Source organism: Pseudoliparis swirei, chromosome 19 (assembly GCF_029220125.1).
Source record: "Pseudoliparis swirei isolate HS2019 ecotype Mariana Trench chromosome 19, NWPU_hadal_v1, whole genome shotgun sequence".
NCBI classification, from domain to species: Eukaryota; Metazoa; Chordata; class Actinopteri; order Perciformes; family Liparidae; genus Pseudoliparis; species Pseudoliparis swirei.
The window spans coordinates 27,238,663-27,252,902 of record NC_079406.1 but is presented as its reverse complement, the minus strand read 5'-3'; the positions used below and the strand labels follow the sequence as shown (position 1 = coordinate 27,252,902).

At 43.6% G+C, this 14,240-nt stretch overlaps 1 protein-coding gene across 2 annotated transcripts; it reads right to left on the bottom strand.

Moving 5' to 3' along the window:
- Positions 1-1,453: 1,453 nt before the first annotated feature.
- Positions 1,454-13,779, bottom strand: sparc (secreted protein, acidic, cysteine-rich (osteonectin)). Of its 2 annotated transcripts, XM_056440224.1 has the most exons (11): positions 13,672-13,779; positions 8,501-8,566; positions 8,129-8,182; positions 6,718-6,823; positions 4,843-4,964; positions 4,638-4,758; positions 4,000-4,133; positions 3,760-3,908; positions 3,086-3,234; positions 2,121-2,178; positions 1,454-1,631 (listed from the first exon to the last, which is right to left on the bottom strand). In XM_056440224.1, the coding sequence occupies exons 2-10, from the start codon at positions 8,555-8,557 to the stop codon at positions 2,150-2,152; spliced, it is 921 nt and encodes a 306-aa protein (XP_056296199.1). In that variant the 5' UTR covers positions 8,558-8,566; positions 13,672-13,779; the 3' UTR covers positions 1,454-1,631; positions 2,121-2,149. The 2 variants fall into 2 exon arrangements, with proteins under 2 accessions (XP_056296199.1, XP_056296198.1); XM_056440223.1 differs by lacking the exon at positions 1,454-1,631 and having other exon boundaries at positions 1,810-2,178.
- Positions 13,780-14,240: the final 461 nt, after the last annotated feature.

Sequence of the window (14,240 nt, the reverse complement as noted above, 5' to 3'; positions counted from 1 at the left end):
CACTCGATGATCCTGAACCTGCACCTGTGAAAAACACCTGCAACCAATGAGATCCCTTAGAAATCAGAGCTTGAACTCTATATGAATAACATACTGAATGAAAACTGTAAATAAATAAGTACTTTATTTATTACAATAAAGTACTTTGTCTTGTTGTCTTCTTTAAGGCCATTGTTCTGACACTATTGTGAGTTTAGAGAATAAACACACTGCATTTGTGTAAATAACATTTTACAAATATGTTTGTTTTTGCAGGAGATATTAAAATATGTTTTATTTTATTATGTGCGCGTGTGTTAAAGGTCCAGCAAAGGAACACAAGAGACACGTTAACTCAGCACCCTCTGTGAGGCTCAGGGGGGGGGGGGGGGAGGGGCCTCCGGGGGCCGGGGCCCCGCCTGCTGCTTCACATTCTTGAGTCTGGATGACCGGGTGGGGATGGTAACAGGGTGCTCGTCTCCCTGGGGACCACGAGCAGCTCGGAGCCTCCAGGCTTTTGTAACACGCCGTTTAGTCACAGTGGTTGTTGTTGTTGTTGGCAAACACACTTTTCAACATTTTAGATTTCCAGCTTTTTATCAATTTAAAGCCACAAAGTAAAACAATAATCAACAAGCTGAATTTAATCACATGTGGACTTCATGTTGAGCTCCCTGAGGGAGGAGGAGCTCATGTTGAAGCTCAGTTCAGCTTTTCTTCTGGGTTCTTACTGCCTGATCACACACTTTCTCATAGTGACACCCGCCTGTCAATCAAAGAGGCCACGCCCAGAAATAATGTCTGAGCTTTAAAATTATTTCACGGAAACGTTCACCCTTTGTACGGTTGTCATGAAGCAGAAAATTAACCATAAAAACTACAACCGACCAGAGTGTAAACCATTATATATTCTGTTAAGTTAAGCGTGTTAAAGCTGCATTCTCTCTCCTGACCACCAGGGGGCGACTCCTCTGGTTATATAGAAGTCTATGCTTCATGTGTTAAAGCTGCATTCTCTCTCCTGACCACCAGGGGGCGACTCCTCTGGTTGTATAGAAGTCTCTGCTTCATGTGTTAGAGCTGCTTTCTCTCTCCTGACCACCAGGGGGCGACTCCTCTGGTTGTATAGAAGTCTCTGCTTCATATGTTAAAGCTGCATTCTCTCTCCTGTCCACCAGGGGCGACTCCTCCGTAGTACATTTCGGTCCATTTAGAGTCAAACAGACCATAAAGCAGTGTATATGTTGTGTTTTTATGTAATATACGTGCTTTAGGGCGGGGCTACAGGCTGATTGGCAGGTATCGAGGCCTATAGGGCGTCTCTACGCTCATAGTATGGAGGTCGGGTCAGGAGACCGTTACCTTCCTTATTTATACATAAGCTTATTCTAACCCAATAATTTGTGTTTCCTAAGCCGGTTCTGTTCTGCAGGAGCTGCAGCTGATCGGAGGATGAAGATATGGATGAGAGAGATATTTTCGTAGTCTTTTATTCATGGGAAGAGTCTGTTGTTGCTCTCAGTGTCAAACCAAACATATTAATATTAGGAGAAAGAAAAAAACTCTCAGCCTGCGAGACTTGCCCCTCGTTGAGAGGTCCCAACGACACCTCCCTCTTTATTCGTTCAAATGTCAGTTCCGGGACACGGAATCTGTATGGAAAATTAAAAAATGAACAACTCTTAAAAAAAAAAAAGATCCCAAAATGACAACAAATAAAGAGTCCACCACCAAAAGAGTGCACACACACACACACACACACACACACACACACACACACACACACACACACACACACACTACTTGTTTTGTAGAAAGCAAAAGCAGAGGGAGCATTTATTTAGAAACTTTATTTTTAGACTTTACAGTTTTGTCTCAAATTCAAATCTCTGACTGAAGCCCTGAATAATTCCATCACACGTTTATATAATATTGTCAACAACATACATTTACATCAGAGGTCTTGAGTTTTCTTTACTGGGTGTGTTCTACAGGCTCTGTGCACATTTATATTTTTTTATATCAAAACAATTAAAAAATCGTGGCATCGGCAGGAAAGATTCAATAAAACAGAATTTGCAATTAGCACCTTTTCTGTGATTTATTTTTATTATAATTATTATTAATTTAGGGATCAGCACCTGGTCCCGTTAGCTAGTCGCGCTGCAGCTCAGACGATGAGGTCGTTGTCCACGTCCTCTGCAAACACACACACACACACACATACACATCATATTTCAACATTTAATTTCTTATAATGACAATTTAAATGTATAACAACAATTTAAATGAGTAATTAAGCATGTGTAAATTATATATTTGATATTTACTAAAATAATTATTTTATATTTAAATGTATTATTATTTATTCAAATCTATATTATTATATATTATATTATAATATATTTAACATAAAAATATTTTTTTATCATCTTTTCAAATGTAATAATGTGTCACTTAAATTTATTTATTTAAATGTATTATTATTATTATATGTTTAACATTATAATTATCATTTAATAAAAATAAATCTTTTCAAATGTGATACTTTGTTGCTTTTATTTGTAATAAATATATTTTTATTTAAATGTATAATTATTGTTATATTTTATTATATTATTATAATATATATATATAACATTATAATTATTCTTAAATAAAAATAAATATTTTTAAATGTGATAATTTTCAAATAAGATTTTGTAAAAGAAATTATTGTTTATTAAAAACATCAACATAAATAATAAAGCTTTTAATTTATTTAGGTGTTTTAGACAGAATCTGACATTTTCTAGACTGAATAAATAATTGTTAAGTTAAAAAAATAAAATTAAAAAAGATTTATTTTATTTATATTTATTTTGGATACCCAATTCAAATGTTTTAATTATTTTTAAGTAATATAATTTTTAGACAGAATCTGACATTTTCTAATCTGAATAAATAATTGTTCACACACGTTTCCTTAGGAAAAATACTCAAGTCAGATCCCTAACTATTGGAGTACGTGCTTCATCGACTCCGACCGTCTACGAGTTGATAATTATAATAAAACATGAAAATAGAGGTCCATAACTATGAATAAAGCTCCGTGCTCAGTACTCACGCTCCTTGATGCCGAAGCAGCCGGCCCACTCCTCCAGGGCGATGTACTTGTCGTTGTCGGCGTCGCAGTGCTCGAAGAAGCGGCTGGTGCAATGCTCCATGGGGATGAGGGGGGCGCGCAGGGGGGAGATCTCCGTGTGGGTCAGGTACCTGCAGCAGGTGATCCAAACAAAGACCATGCATTCAGATTCATGGAGGGGTTTCTGTTGTATTCATCTTCATGTTCACAAAAAGCTCATGCTTCATGTGCTAAAGCTGCATTCCCTCTAATATCCACCAGGGGGCGACTCCTCTGGTTGTATAGAAGTCTATGCTTCATGTGTTAAAGCTGCATTCCCTCTAATGTCCACCAGGGGGCGACTCATCTGGTTGTATAGAAGGCTATGCTTCATGTGTTAAAGCTGCATTCTCTCTCCTGACCACCAGGGGGCGACTCCTCTGGTTGTATAGAAGTCTATGCTTCATGTGTTAAAGCTGCATTCCCTCCAATGTCCACCAGGGGGCGACTCCTCTGGTTGTATAGAAGTCTATCCTTCATGTGTTAAACCAAATAAATTCTTCGTCGGGTAACAAATTATTTATATATAACAACCAACTTTAAATCTTGTGTTTTCCCCAGAAATACGTTGATAAATTCATAATAATTAAACTATTTGGCTCCTCCCCCACACCTACCCGTCGACGGGGTGCTGGTCCAGCTGGCCGAACTGCCAGTGCACGGGGAAGATGTACATGTTGTAGTTCTTCTCGAAGTCGTGAGCCAGCAGGTCCAGGGAGTGTTCGCCGGACTGCAGCCGCTTCTCGTTCTCAAAGATCTTCTTCACCTGGAGCGCAGACAGACAGGAGGCGATGAAGACCTGGCGGCCCACGCCGGGACCGGCAGGTCTTCAGGAGGACCCGGTCCTCGGGACTCACCCGGAGCTTCTGCTTCTCGTTCAGCAGGCTGTTGTCCTCGTCGCGCTCGTACAGAGTCACCAGAACGTTCTTCAGCCAGTCCCTCATGCGGAGCGGGAACTCGCTGAGCTCGCTGTCCAGGCAGGTCTCGATGTCTGGGGGGGGGGGGAGAGTCATGTGTGTGTGAAAGCTGCATTCTCTCTCCTGACCACCAGGGGGCGACTCCTCTGGTTGTATAGAAGGCTATGCTTCATGTGTTAAAGCTGCATTCTCTCTCCTGACCACCAGGGGGCGACTCCTCTGGTTGTATAGAAGGCTATGCTTCATGTAGTAAAGCTGCATTCTCTCTCCTGACCACCAGGGGGCGACTCCTCTGGTTGTATAGAAGCCTCTTGATGTATCCCTCAGTAAACATGAGTTCATGCTCTTCTTCTCTTCTCTGGACACGCCCGTCTCACAGATGTTTAAATCCCCAGAGGTATAAAAATATGCTGTTCAGTTATCCCCAGAATGACAATTTAATGTAAATATTATTACATATTTAGGAAGAAACATTTAACTGATGAGAATGCAGCTTTAACACATGAAGCATAGACTTCTATACAACCAGAGGAGTCGCCCCCTGGTGGTCAGAAGGTGTTCAGGGTGTGGGGCCTCACGTTTGCAGGGTCCGATGTAGTCCAGGTGCAGCTTGTGGCCCTTCTTGGTTCCCTCCAGGGCGCACTTGGTGGCGAAGAAGTGGCAGGAGGTGTCGAAGGTCTTGTTGTCGGTGCCGCACACCTGAGAGGGGGGGAGGGGGGTTAAACTAAAGCGGCTTGAGGTCACCTGGACGACCCGCTCCGGGGTCTTTGAGATGGAACTCACGTGCTCGAAGTCTCCCTCGGAGGCGGGGCAGGTGGAGGCGTCCTGGCACACACACATGGGGCTGTTGACCTCGTCCACCTCACACACTTTGCCCTTCTTGCAGTGGTGGTTCAGGCAGGGATCTGTGGGGGGGGGGGGGAGGCGGGGTTACTTCACTGTCTGGAGGGTTTTTTTGAGGATTATAAAGCAGGTTCGTGCCTGTTTTTGTTTTTATAGCTGCAGAATTTTTTGGGTTGAGAGGAAAATTACAGCCCTGAAGACGCTGGAAAGTGAAGATCACACTGGAGACATGCCGATGTTTAAAGCATGAGGCGGCTATGTTCTTGCGTGTTTGAGTTATTTGACCTGAACTATTACATTTAAATATACATTATATAAATATATATTTATTTTATATGGTAACACAATAATAATGAAAATATACTTTATAAATAACATTTCTGACTCATATCATATATATATTGTTGTATTGACATATATATATCTATATTTATGTTCTATATATAATATATATATATATCATTTATATATATATTTTATATATGTATTTATTTTTCTCTATTTTATATATATATATTTAGTTTTTATATATATAATATATATAATTTTCTTAAAAGTCAGCAGATTTAAGGACTTTTTAAAACGGGGACGTTGTTTGTTTCTGTTGATTTAAAATAATAATAATATATTTCTCAATGCCAGACATTAAAGCCACCTCCCTTGTTTATTGGCGTCTCAAAGGCGGAAAAGGAGGCGGGGCTAAACGTTGGGGTACAGACGCTCTTCCTGCCGCCTGCGGCCGAGCTGCCACTTACAGCCGGCCGGTCTGTTATTATGGGATGTTTTGATTCGCCTTTCTGAGGTCTTCACCGGACGCAGCCGGACGACGTGGGAATCATCAGACTTTAAATCAACGTTTACGACTGTACTCACAGTTTAAAATATGAATATATATATATGTATTTATTTTATATGTAATATATGAGTATAATATATTATATAAATATATATTTTATATATATATATATTTTAAATATATAATATGTATTTTATATATATATATATATTTCATTTATATATAATATACTGTAGTTAATTTATTATAATATATTATATATAAATATATATATTATTTTATACATGGAATATATTGTAAAGATATTTTATATATACATATTTCATTTATATATATAAAAAATAAAAATAACAATATATATATATAACATATTTTATATATTTATATATATGTATATATTTAGGTGTGATAATTGATGCAAGTCAATAGTATGTGTGCGTGTTTCGTGAACTTAAGGTGCGTTCAGACCAAAAGCGAAGCGATTTTTCGCGTCGCCAAAAACGCGTGAGTTTACTCGCTCGACCATTCACCGTGTTCTCACCATGAGCATCGAGACGCTCCGCGAGGGGCGGGGCTTATCTCCGTGTCTCGTCTCCGTAAAGACCGTTATCATCTCCTTCATCCACCAGAATAACTCACCACTAGTTCTGCTTTATACTTGTTGTGGACGTCCCACACACTAACGCCCTCGTGTTTGGGTTGATGACATCACCCGTAGGCTCATTCAGCTCGGTCACTTTCACCGATGAAGTCACTGTTACGTCTGAAAGACTTCCGCTTCCAGCTACGAGAGAGAACTCAAGAGCTGATTGGCCGAGTTGCGAGATGACGCCTCAAAGTTCAAATATTTCAACTCGGGGCGAAAATTGTGCCTCTGAAAACGCGTCGCCCACATCGCGTCGCCCCAAACACGCCGCCCGGGAAAATATCGCGTCTATCGCAGCCACACGCTACGTACGTTGACTTTTCATGGGATTCGGTCGCACGAAAACATCGTTTTGCTTTTGGTGTGAACGCACCTTCACTCTCGGTGAAAACTTCTTCTTCCTCTTCCTCCACGAGCTCGATGGCCTCGTCGAACTCTCCGATCTCCACCTGCACCGGGTTGACCCCCACCTCGGGCTCCTGGGGACATCAGAGGTCAAAGGTCAGACCGTAAAGCCTCTCAAAGCTCTCATGAGTCACGTTGCAGAGAAACAAAAGTCCTTCTTCCTCTCCGGGTTTATTTCTGCTGGACGTCCTCTCAAACCGAAAACCGCCTCAAGGTCCGCGGTTCCCCCGCAAGGTTTCAGACGTCACCGCCGAAGGAGGTTTTCCTCCCGGAGGCCGTAAACTGATCCAACAACAACAACAACAACACCAGCAGCAGCAGCAGCAGCAGCAGCAGCTGGGTCCACATGTGGTGAAGCCAGAGGAACGCAGCGGCTTCCTGTTGGGGTCCGGTCCCACAGCCGGACATCTGGACCGGGACCGGGACCAGGACCAGGGGATCAGACCGTGACACGCAGGCGGTTTGGGGCGTCTTTGAGGTTCAGTCTCTTTCTCCATGCATTTGCTTCTTCAGACGTACAACGGGTGGAAATGTCGTGTTTACAGTCTGGAGACAAGTTTCCACCAGTAGACGGTTTTCTAGAGAACCCTGGTGTGGAAGGTTCTGTGTGGAACCAGAAACGGTGCCTTAAAGAACCATCTTGTGAAGGTTCTTTGAGACACCTTTACAGGTTCTTTGATGAACTATTTAAGGAAATGGTTTTCTAAAGAACCCTGGTTTGAAAGGTTCACTGTGGAACCAGAAACGTTTCTTCTGAAGAACCATTTTCGGTTCCCGATGCTCCTCCATGTTCCTGAGAGGCTCTTCGTTCAATTTAAGACCCAAAACCCAATAACAGTCAGATAGGTCACAATGTGATTAATAAATACAAAGTTATGGTGAAAATTCTGTTAACTTCTGTTAGTTACATCTGGGCTGCTAAGCCCCGCCTCCTCTGTTGCTAAGCCCCGCCTCCTCTGGTGCAGCAACACAAGACCAAAGCTAGTTCACGGTGAGAGACTCGTAATTATTTATGTGCCATAAATTAGATTTTTCTTTCATTTGAAAAAAATATTTTTTTTATGTGAATAAAAGTTTCACTGAATAAAATGAAAATGTGAATAAAATATTGATTTGAAAAACATTTTAAAAAATTACAAATAAAATAAAATAAAAATGTAATTAAAAAAGAGCATTGACGACTTTCTTCACATGCAAAAATATATATATTTAAAAATTGACGCACATCATGTGTGCACGTTGTTTCAAAAGGGTTTTCCCTTTCTCCAAATGACCGATGAGTGACAGCGGAAAGGGGCGGGACTTAAGTGAGAAATCAACCGGGGGAAGTTTCATGTTTTCACCTCAGAGGAGAAAATAAGAAAAACATCTGGACTGACCTCCACAACGAGCTCCTCGGTCACCAGCTCCTCCTCGATGGGCACCTCCTCAGTCTGGAGCGCACACACACACACACACACACACACAACATTATTATTACTTCTGCATGTGAACAAGTTTTGTGAGCACAAATGACCTCACCCACACAAACACACTGTGAATGGTCCTGCACGTGAACACTCGGGGGAGCACACACACACACACACACACACAGGAAGTGCACGTGGAAACTCACACGTGAACTGATAACCTCAGAGGAAAGGAGAAAGGAGGAGACGCTCAGGAAAGCCAACAAAGAGAGGAACATGCTCATAAAGACACACACACACACTCACACACACACACACACACACACACTCAGTGTCACTCACAGGAGCAGCCATGGCGTGGCCCGCCAGGCACAGGAGGAAGACGATCCACATCCTCATCTTCAGAGTCTGTGGAGACAAAGTGAGCCGGTTTATTATTTTATATGAATCACGTTCAGAAGGATTATGAAGAACTTTGACCTGGATTCACGTTGGCTTGGCTCCAAAAACACATTTTACACAATCTGAAATTAGAAATAGTATCTTTAAAGGGTGAAATAATAAAGTGTTTAGCACGAAAACAGCTAAAACATAGTTATAAACCCCAAAGAATCATTCGTTTATGGAGCAAACATTCTTACAAATGAAACAAAACACCTCAAACGGCGACGTCTGTCGGGCCAATCAACTGAAAATACAATATTACATCACAGGTTTCTTTATGTACTCCAATAAAAAGAAGATAATGAGTCTGAATGACAATCATGTGGATCTGCAGCCTCCAGCTCCACAAACCAGAAGGAAAGGAACGTCTCCGAGGAGCAGGAAGCAGAGCGACAGCAGCTGATTGGACGAGCCGTGTGTGACTATGGCTGAAAGGGGCGGAGCCAGGCTCAGGGGCCATCTGCGTGGCACTTGTAGTGACGCGAGGCCTCCGCCTGCCGTTGTAATATTTATTATATTATATTTTCCCTCTTGTCGATCACAAATCATGTTTTTCTGATGATATTCCGACCAATCAGAGCGCGGCTCGTCGACTGTGTTTTTTATTTGTGAGACCAAATGTCATCGCGAGAGCTTTTTAAAGACTTAAACACGAGTGTTTCGGATCAATATTTGAACCAACTAATCGACTTTTTGATATGAATCGGATCCATTTTGTGAGTTTAATGTGAGAATGAAGTGAAGTTCTTTGTGATGGGCGTGGCGTTCCTCTTCATCTTTGTTAAGTTCTCTTCTTCAAACGCTCCTTTAGTTTCAGACGGGACCCCCATGGGTCTGATGGGGGTCTGGTCTGGTTGTCGAGGTCTTCAGGACCACATGAGGGCTCCTGTGACGTGGTCTTCCTCCCCCTTCCTCCCTCTTCCTCCCTCTTCCTCTCTCGCTTATCTCCATCAAGCTGTTTGAAGCCCAGACATCCAGGAGAAGATCTGATTGGCCGGTCGAGGGAGGGGCGGAGTTAAAGTGGAGATCAAAGATCAAGAAGTCTTCCTCTCCTGTTGATGTTCTCCTCCCGCAGCTCCGCCGAGGAGAGGTCACTGATACTACTCGTAACCACGGCGACGAGCCGGTTCCTCGCCTCCAGAGGGAAACCCGATGGGACATGGCGTCCATTAAAAAATGTGGGAGGGGCCTCTCGACCCGAGGCGGCGTGTTGGGACGGGTTGGTGAACTTTGCAGTCGTTCGACCTCAAAAGCGTCGACGCGTTTTTTTCTTTTTTTGATGAATCCCGAAGTGTTTCCAACCCGAGGGGCGCGGCCCTCTGGGGGTCACACGGGGGAGCAGACGCAGGGCTCCGCCTCCAGAGCGAGTCCCAACACGCCGGACCGGGGAAACGCTCACGCTCTGAAACATTTGGGTAATGTTGTGAATAAAAACAACAACAACAACAGAAGAGCTGCACGGGACGTCGCTTTCAGGACCCACATCGGTTTTAGGAATCGTTTTTCCGTGTTTCCATCTCGCGATTTCAACGTTTTAATCGTAACTTAGAATCATAAAATACTTCTTCATGTCCAAAAAAAATCCCAAACCGCCCTTTCAGAAACGTTCATGTCAGGGCATCACTGTGTTTTGCAGAATTTACGAACGTATACTTTTATTTTGAAGGGCGCGGGTTTTTGGTTGTCGCGCTTCTCTCGAAGTGTTTTATTATATTTTATTCATGTTTTTTGTTCTATGTTCTGTCGACAGATCTGCAGACGTTCGGGATGCGCAGACGTGGGCTGCAACGAGGTCAAAGGTCAGGGCGAGCGGAGGGGCGGGACTTCCACAATGGCGACCACTGTTCCCCCGAGGTGAGAAGTCCTTCAGGACGTGGAAAATCACAAGAAGACGGCGCCGTCTCCAGACGACCGGCACACACACGGACACGTCTCCGTACGTCTGGAAGAGAGCTATGAGCTTTTAAAAAAAATCAACGACATCATCTCCAGAAGAACGTGGCGTGCTTTCCATTATTTTATTTTGAAAAGCTGCTCTCGTAACCAAACAGGCGCCCGAGGCTCAGAGGGAAGCTCCAGGCTCGCGAAGGAGCTGCTTGTTGATTTAACTTTAGGGGGTTTGTTAGCGTCAAAGCAGCCACTCCGGAAGCTTCTGTACTCTTCGGACGCCCCTTTAAAGAGAGAGAGGGGGATTCTTTCTCCCCGGTGACATAACAGGCGGTAAACACAACCTGCAGCCGCCTGCCAGACAAACAACACCGACATGCAAATATTCAGGGGAGGCCCCGAGGAAGAGGAACAGTGACTTCCTCTGTGTGGATTCAGCCCCGATGAGAGAGGCTTATTACTATTATTACTATTGTTATTATGATTATAAGCAGAGGAGGCTCAGAGTTATTGAAATGCCCTCCAGATGCAGACGGTGGAGCAGCTGGAGAAACATTTCACCGTCTGACGGACGCAAGGCTTCACATTCACGTCCAAAATATGATGGAAAGAAATCAAAATGTTCGTAATCTGAAGCAAAATAATTCGATTCTGAGAAGTTACATGAATGTTTGTTGATAGAGGAGCAGAAAAAAGTCCTACAACTCAAAATGAGTCGTAGTTTTTGCACTATTTTTGGCCAATGCATATGGTGGAGGAGTTGGAGAAACATTTAACTTTTACATTTTTGTCCAAAATATGATGGAAAAAACTAAAATTATTCATAATCTGAAGCAAAGGAATGAAATTCCGAGAAGATACATGAATGTTTGTTGATAGAGGAGCAGAAATAAGTCCTAAAACCCAAAAATGTGTTGTAGTTTTTGCATTTTTGGGGGTTTGTTTAGCCAATGCAGATGGTGGAGCAGTCAGAGAAAAATTAAACTTTTACATTCATGTCCAGAATATGATGGAAAAAATTAAATCTGTCAAAATCTGAAGTAAGGAATGAAATTTCGAGAAGATACATGAATGTTTGTTGAGTCTGCTGCAGAAATAAGTCCTAAAACCCAGATATGAGTCGTCATTTTTGCACTTTTTGTATTTTTTTGGTCGAATGTCAGTTTCAGAGATGTGAGCGTTTCACTCTGTGACGTACAGCAGGTCAGTGAACGCACCTCAGGTGAGTTTAGAAGCTTCCTCAAGTGACAATAAAACACCTGACATATTTAATCCCCCTGGAGAGCCGGGGGGGAAACCCCTTTAACGGTCGGACGGACAAAGAGTCGTTTTCAGACTTCAGTCGGAAAGCGGCGAGCACAAAGAGAACAGAGGAGGGGCGTTCAGGGGAGGGGAGGAAAGTCAGGATATGTGCAACCTGAGTTACTTGACCCCTTGACCTCCCCCCCCCCACACACACACTCAGGACTTCTCTTTAGGCCACAGATGTTCGCTCTGAGACACTTTCCTTCTGCTTCGGGGTTGATATTTAACAGGAATATTATATCGTCCCTTCAAAATAAAAGCCTCACATTCGGTGTCTCTCGTCCTTTATCTCTTGTCCTTTATCTCTCTCTCTCTCTCCCTCTCTCTCTTTCCACTTTTTCTGCTTTATTATTTTTCTCTCCTCTATCTCTTTCTTTTTGAACTCCAGGTTCTTCTCCTCCACACTGAGTCACTTCCTGTCGGGGGGGATTAGAGCTTTTTTTTTCTAGAGAGTGCCAAGCTGGCCGTCTATTTTCCCAGCATCCTCGGCTCCTCGGCTCCTCCTCCTCCCGTCCTGCCACCTCAACAATGAGCCGGAGACGCTCTGTCTGCTCCTCCTGGACAGGTGTGAGGAGAACTTCTCGTAGATGTCGAAGATTCAAAGATTCAAAGAGTCAAAGATTGGAAGATTCGAAGAGTCAGAGATTCAAAAATGCATCGAGACGTCGTCGCTCAGTGTCACGTGACGTCGATCATAAGAAGTCCGGAACAAGCAGAAATATTCGCTCCTGATAGAAATCAGTTGGATTTGAATCGAGGGCCGTGATTGGCCGCCGAGCTCGTTGCGACGTCATCTCGTTAGCTCAGGAGTTTAAACCGCGAGTCGTCCTGCTCAGACACGAGAGGAACGGCGTGCTGTAGAGGTACCGCTACGCCTTCTCATTCCTCTCTTCATCCTTTTCTTTCTTTCTTTGGAGGCCACGCCCCCCCTCCTCCTTCCTCTCCTGGAGGGAGACTCTTCCACCTTTTTATTCACAAAATCCCATAAACAGGCTAAACCTCTCTCTCTCTATTTTTCCCTCTCTCCTTCTCTCTCTCTCTCTCTACTCTCCCCCTCTCTCTCTCCCCCTCTCAACCTCCTTCTCTCTCTCCCCCCCTCTCTCTCTCCACACTTGAAGGCTTCTGAACTAACTCACAGAGACTTTTAATATACAGCTGGCCACCGATCGCCATGGCAACCCGCATTCCTTTAGGTGGGAGTAATCACAGGGTGAGAGAGAGAGAGAGAGAGAGGGGGAGAAGGAGAAAGACTCCCTCTATCGTGAGGGCTTTGTTGTAATCCCATCCACCCTTCCTCCTCCTCCTCCTCCTCCTCCTCCTTCTCCTCCTCCTCCTCCTTCTCCTCCTCCCTTCTTTCTCTACTTCTGTGCTCAGTTTCTCCTGTTTTTCAGTCTCTGAGCATCTCAAACGTTCGTCATCCGACGGGAAATATGTCGACCGAACAAAAGGCCGTTCAAAGAAAAAAGTTGAACTGCGTCTGCACCTCCTTCCTCCCCCCCTCTTCCTCCCCCCCCCCCCCCCCTCCTCCTGTTGCCGATGTGGCACACAGTTACCTGCACAGAGAGCCTCTCCTCCGCATGACGTTGTGTGTTGTGGCAGTAATGACCTCATGTAAAGTTAAATTTAGAGCTGCTCTGTGGGTTTCCCCTCAACACTCGAGCGTGAGCCGCTCCACTGTCTGAACTTTGAGGGCCACACTCGCAGAAAAAGGAGACAAAGAAATGTGAATTCACTTTAAGTCCAAAGATTCTGGCTTAACACATACAAATAGATGTTTTGCAGCAGGATTATCCCCCCAAAAATGACTACAAATCAATGTTTTCCCACTTACTCCTTAAACACAACCCTGGTAAATCAGTCAGAGTGAGCGCTCTTACCTTTTCAAAGCTTTCTTGCAGAGGCAACAGAGAGGAGAAGTCAGCTGTGAGCTTCACCGGGTCGATCTAACGGCCTCAGAGGTTTCACACCGAGATGTTTCCAGTGGGACGTCCCAGTCCGGACGCTTAGGCCCCGCCCCCTATTCTCTCCCCTCCAACCGGATGCTGCCCCCCCCCCCTTCTGTGAGCCACACTGTGAAGAAGAAGATCATCCTCTTCTGTTTGCACCTTTTTTCTCGTTCAGTGACAAACATCTGAAAATTCGTCGGAAAAATATGATAAACTGGATGAATGGGTGTTGAGAAGTAACGTCTGCTCGTAAAAAACTATGAATTCAGCATCTAATTCATCCACTTTAAATTGTTTTTTGCACTTAGATTAAATCATATACTATTCCTGTAAAAGCCAAAGAGCCACAGAGAATTGTTAAACTATCATTTCTGAACTTTAAATCAGTTTTAAAGGCCTTTCGGTGGACGTCCGACAGCAAAAAATAAAATAAAATGGCCGCCAGAGAGCGACATCTTGAATTTGAGTGACAGGCCACGTCCCCTCACATTCAGAAACGA

Coding starts and splice junctions, on each gene's coding strand:
- sparc (XM_056440224.1), bottom strand. CDS start 8,557: ATGAGGATGTGGATCGTCTTCCTCCTGTGCCTGGCGGGCCACGCCATG. Junction 4,965..6,717: donor AGTTTTCACCGAGAGTGAAG/GTGCGTTCACAC, acceptor CCCCCCCCACAG/ATCCCTGCCTGAACCACCAC. Junction 2,179..3,085: donor CTGCTTCGGCATCAAGGAGC/GTGAGTACTGAG, acceptor GTGTGTTTGCAG/AGGACGTGGACAACGACCTC.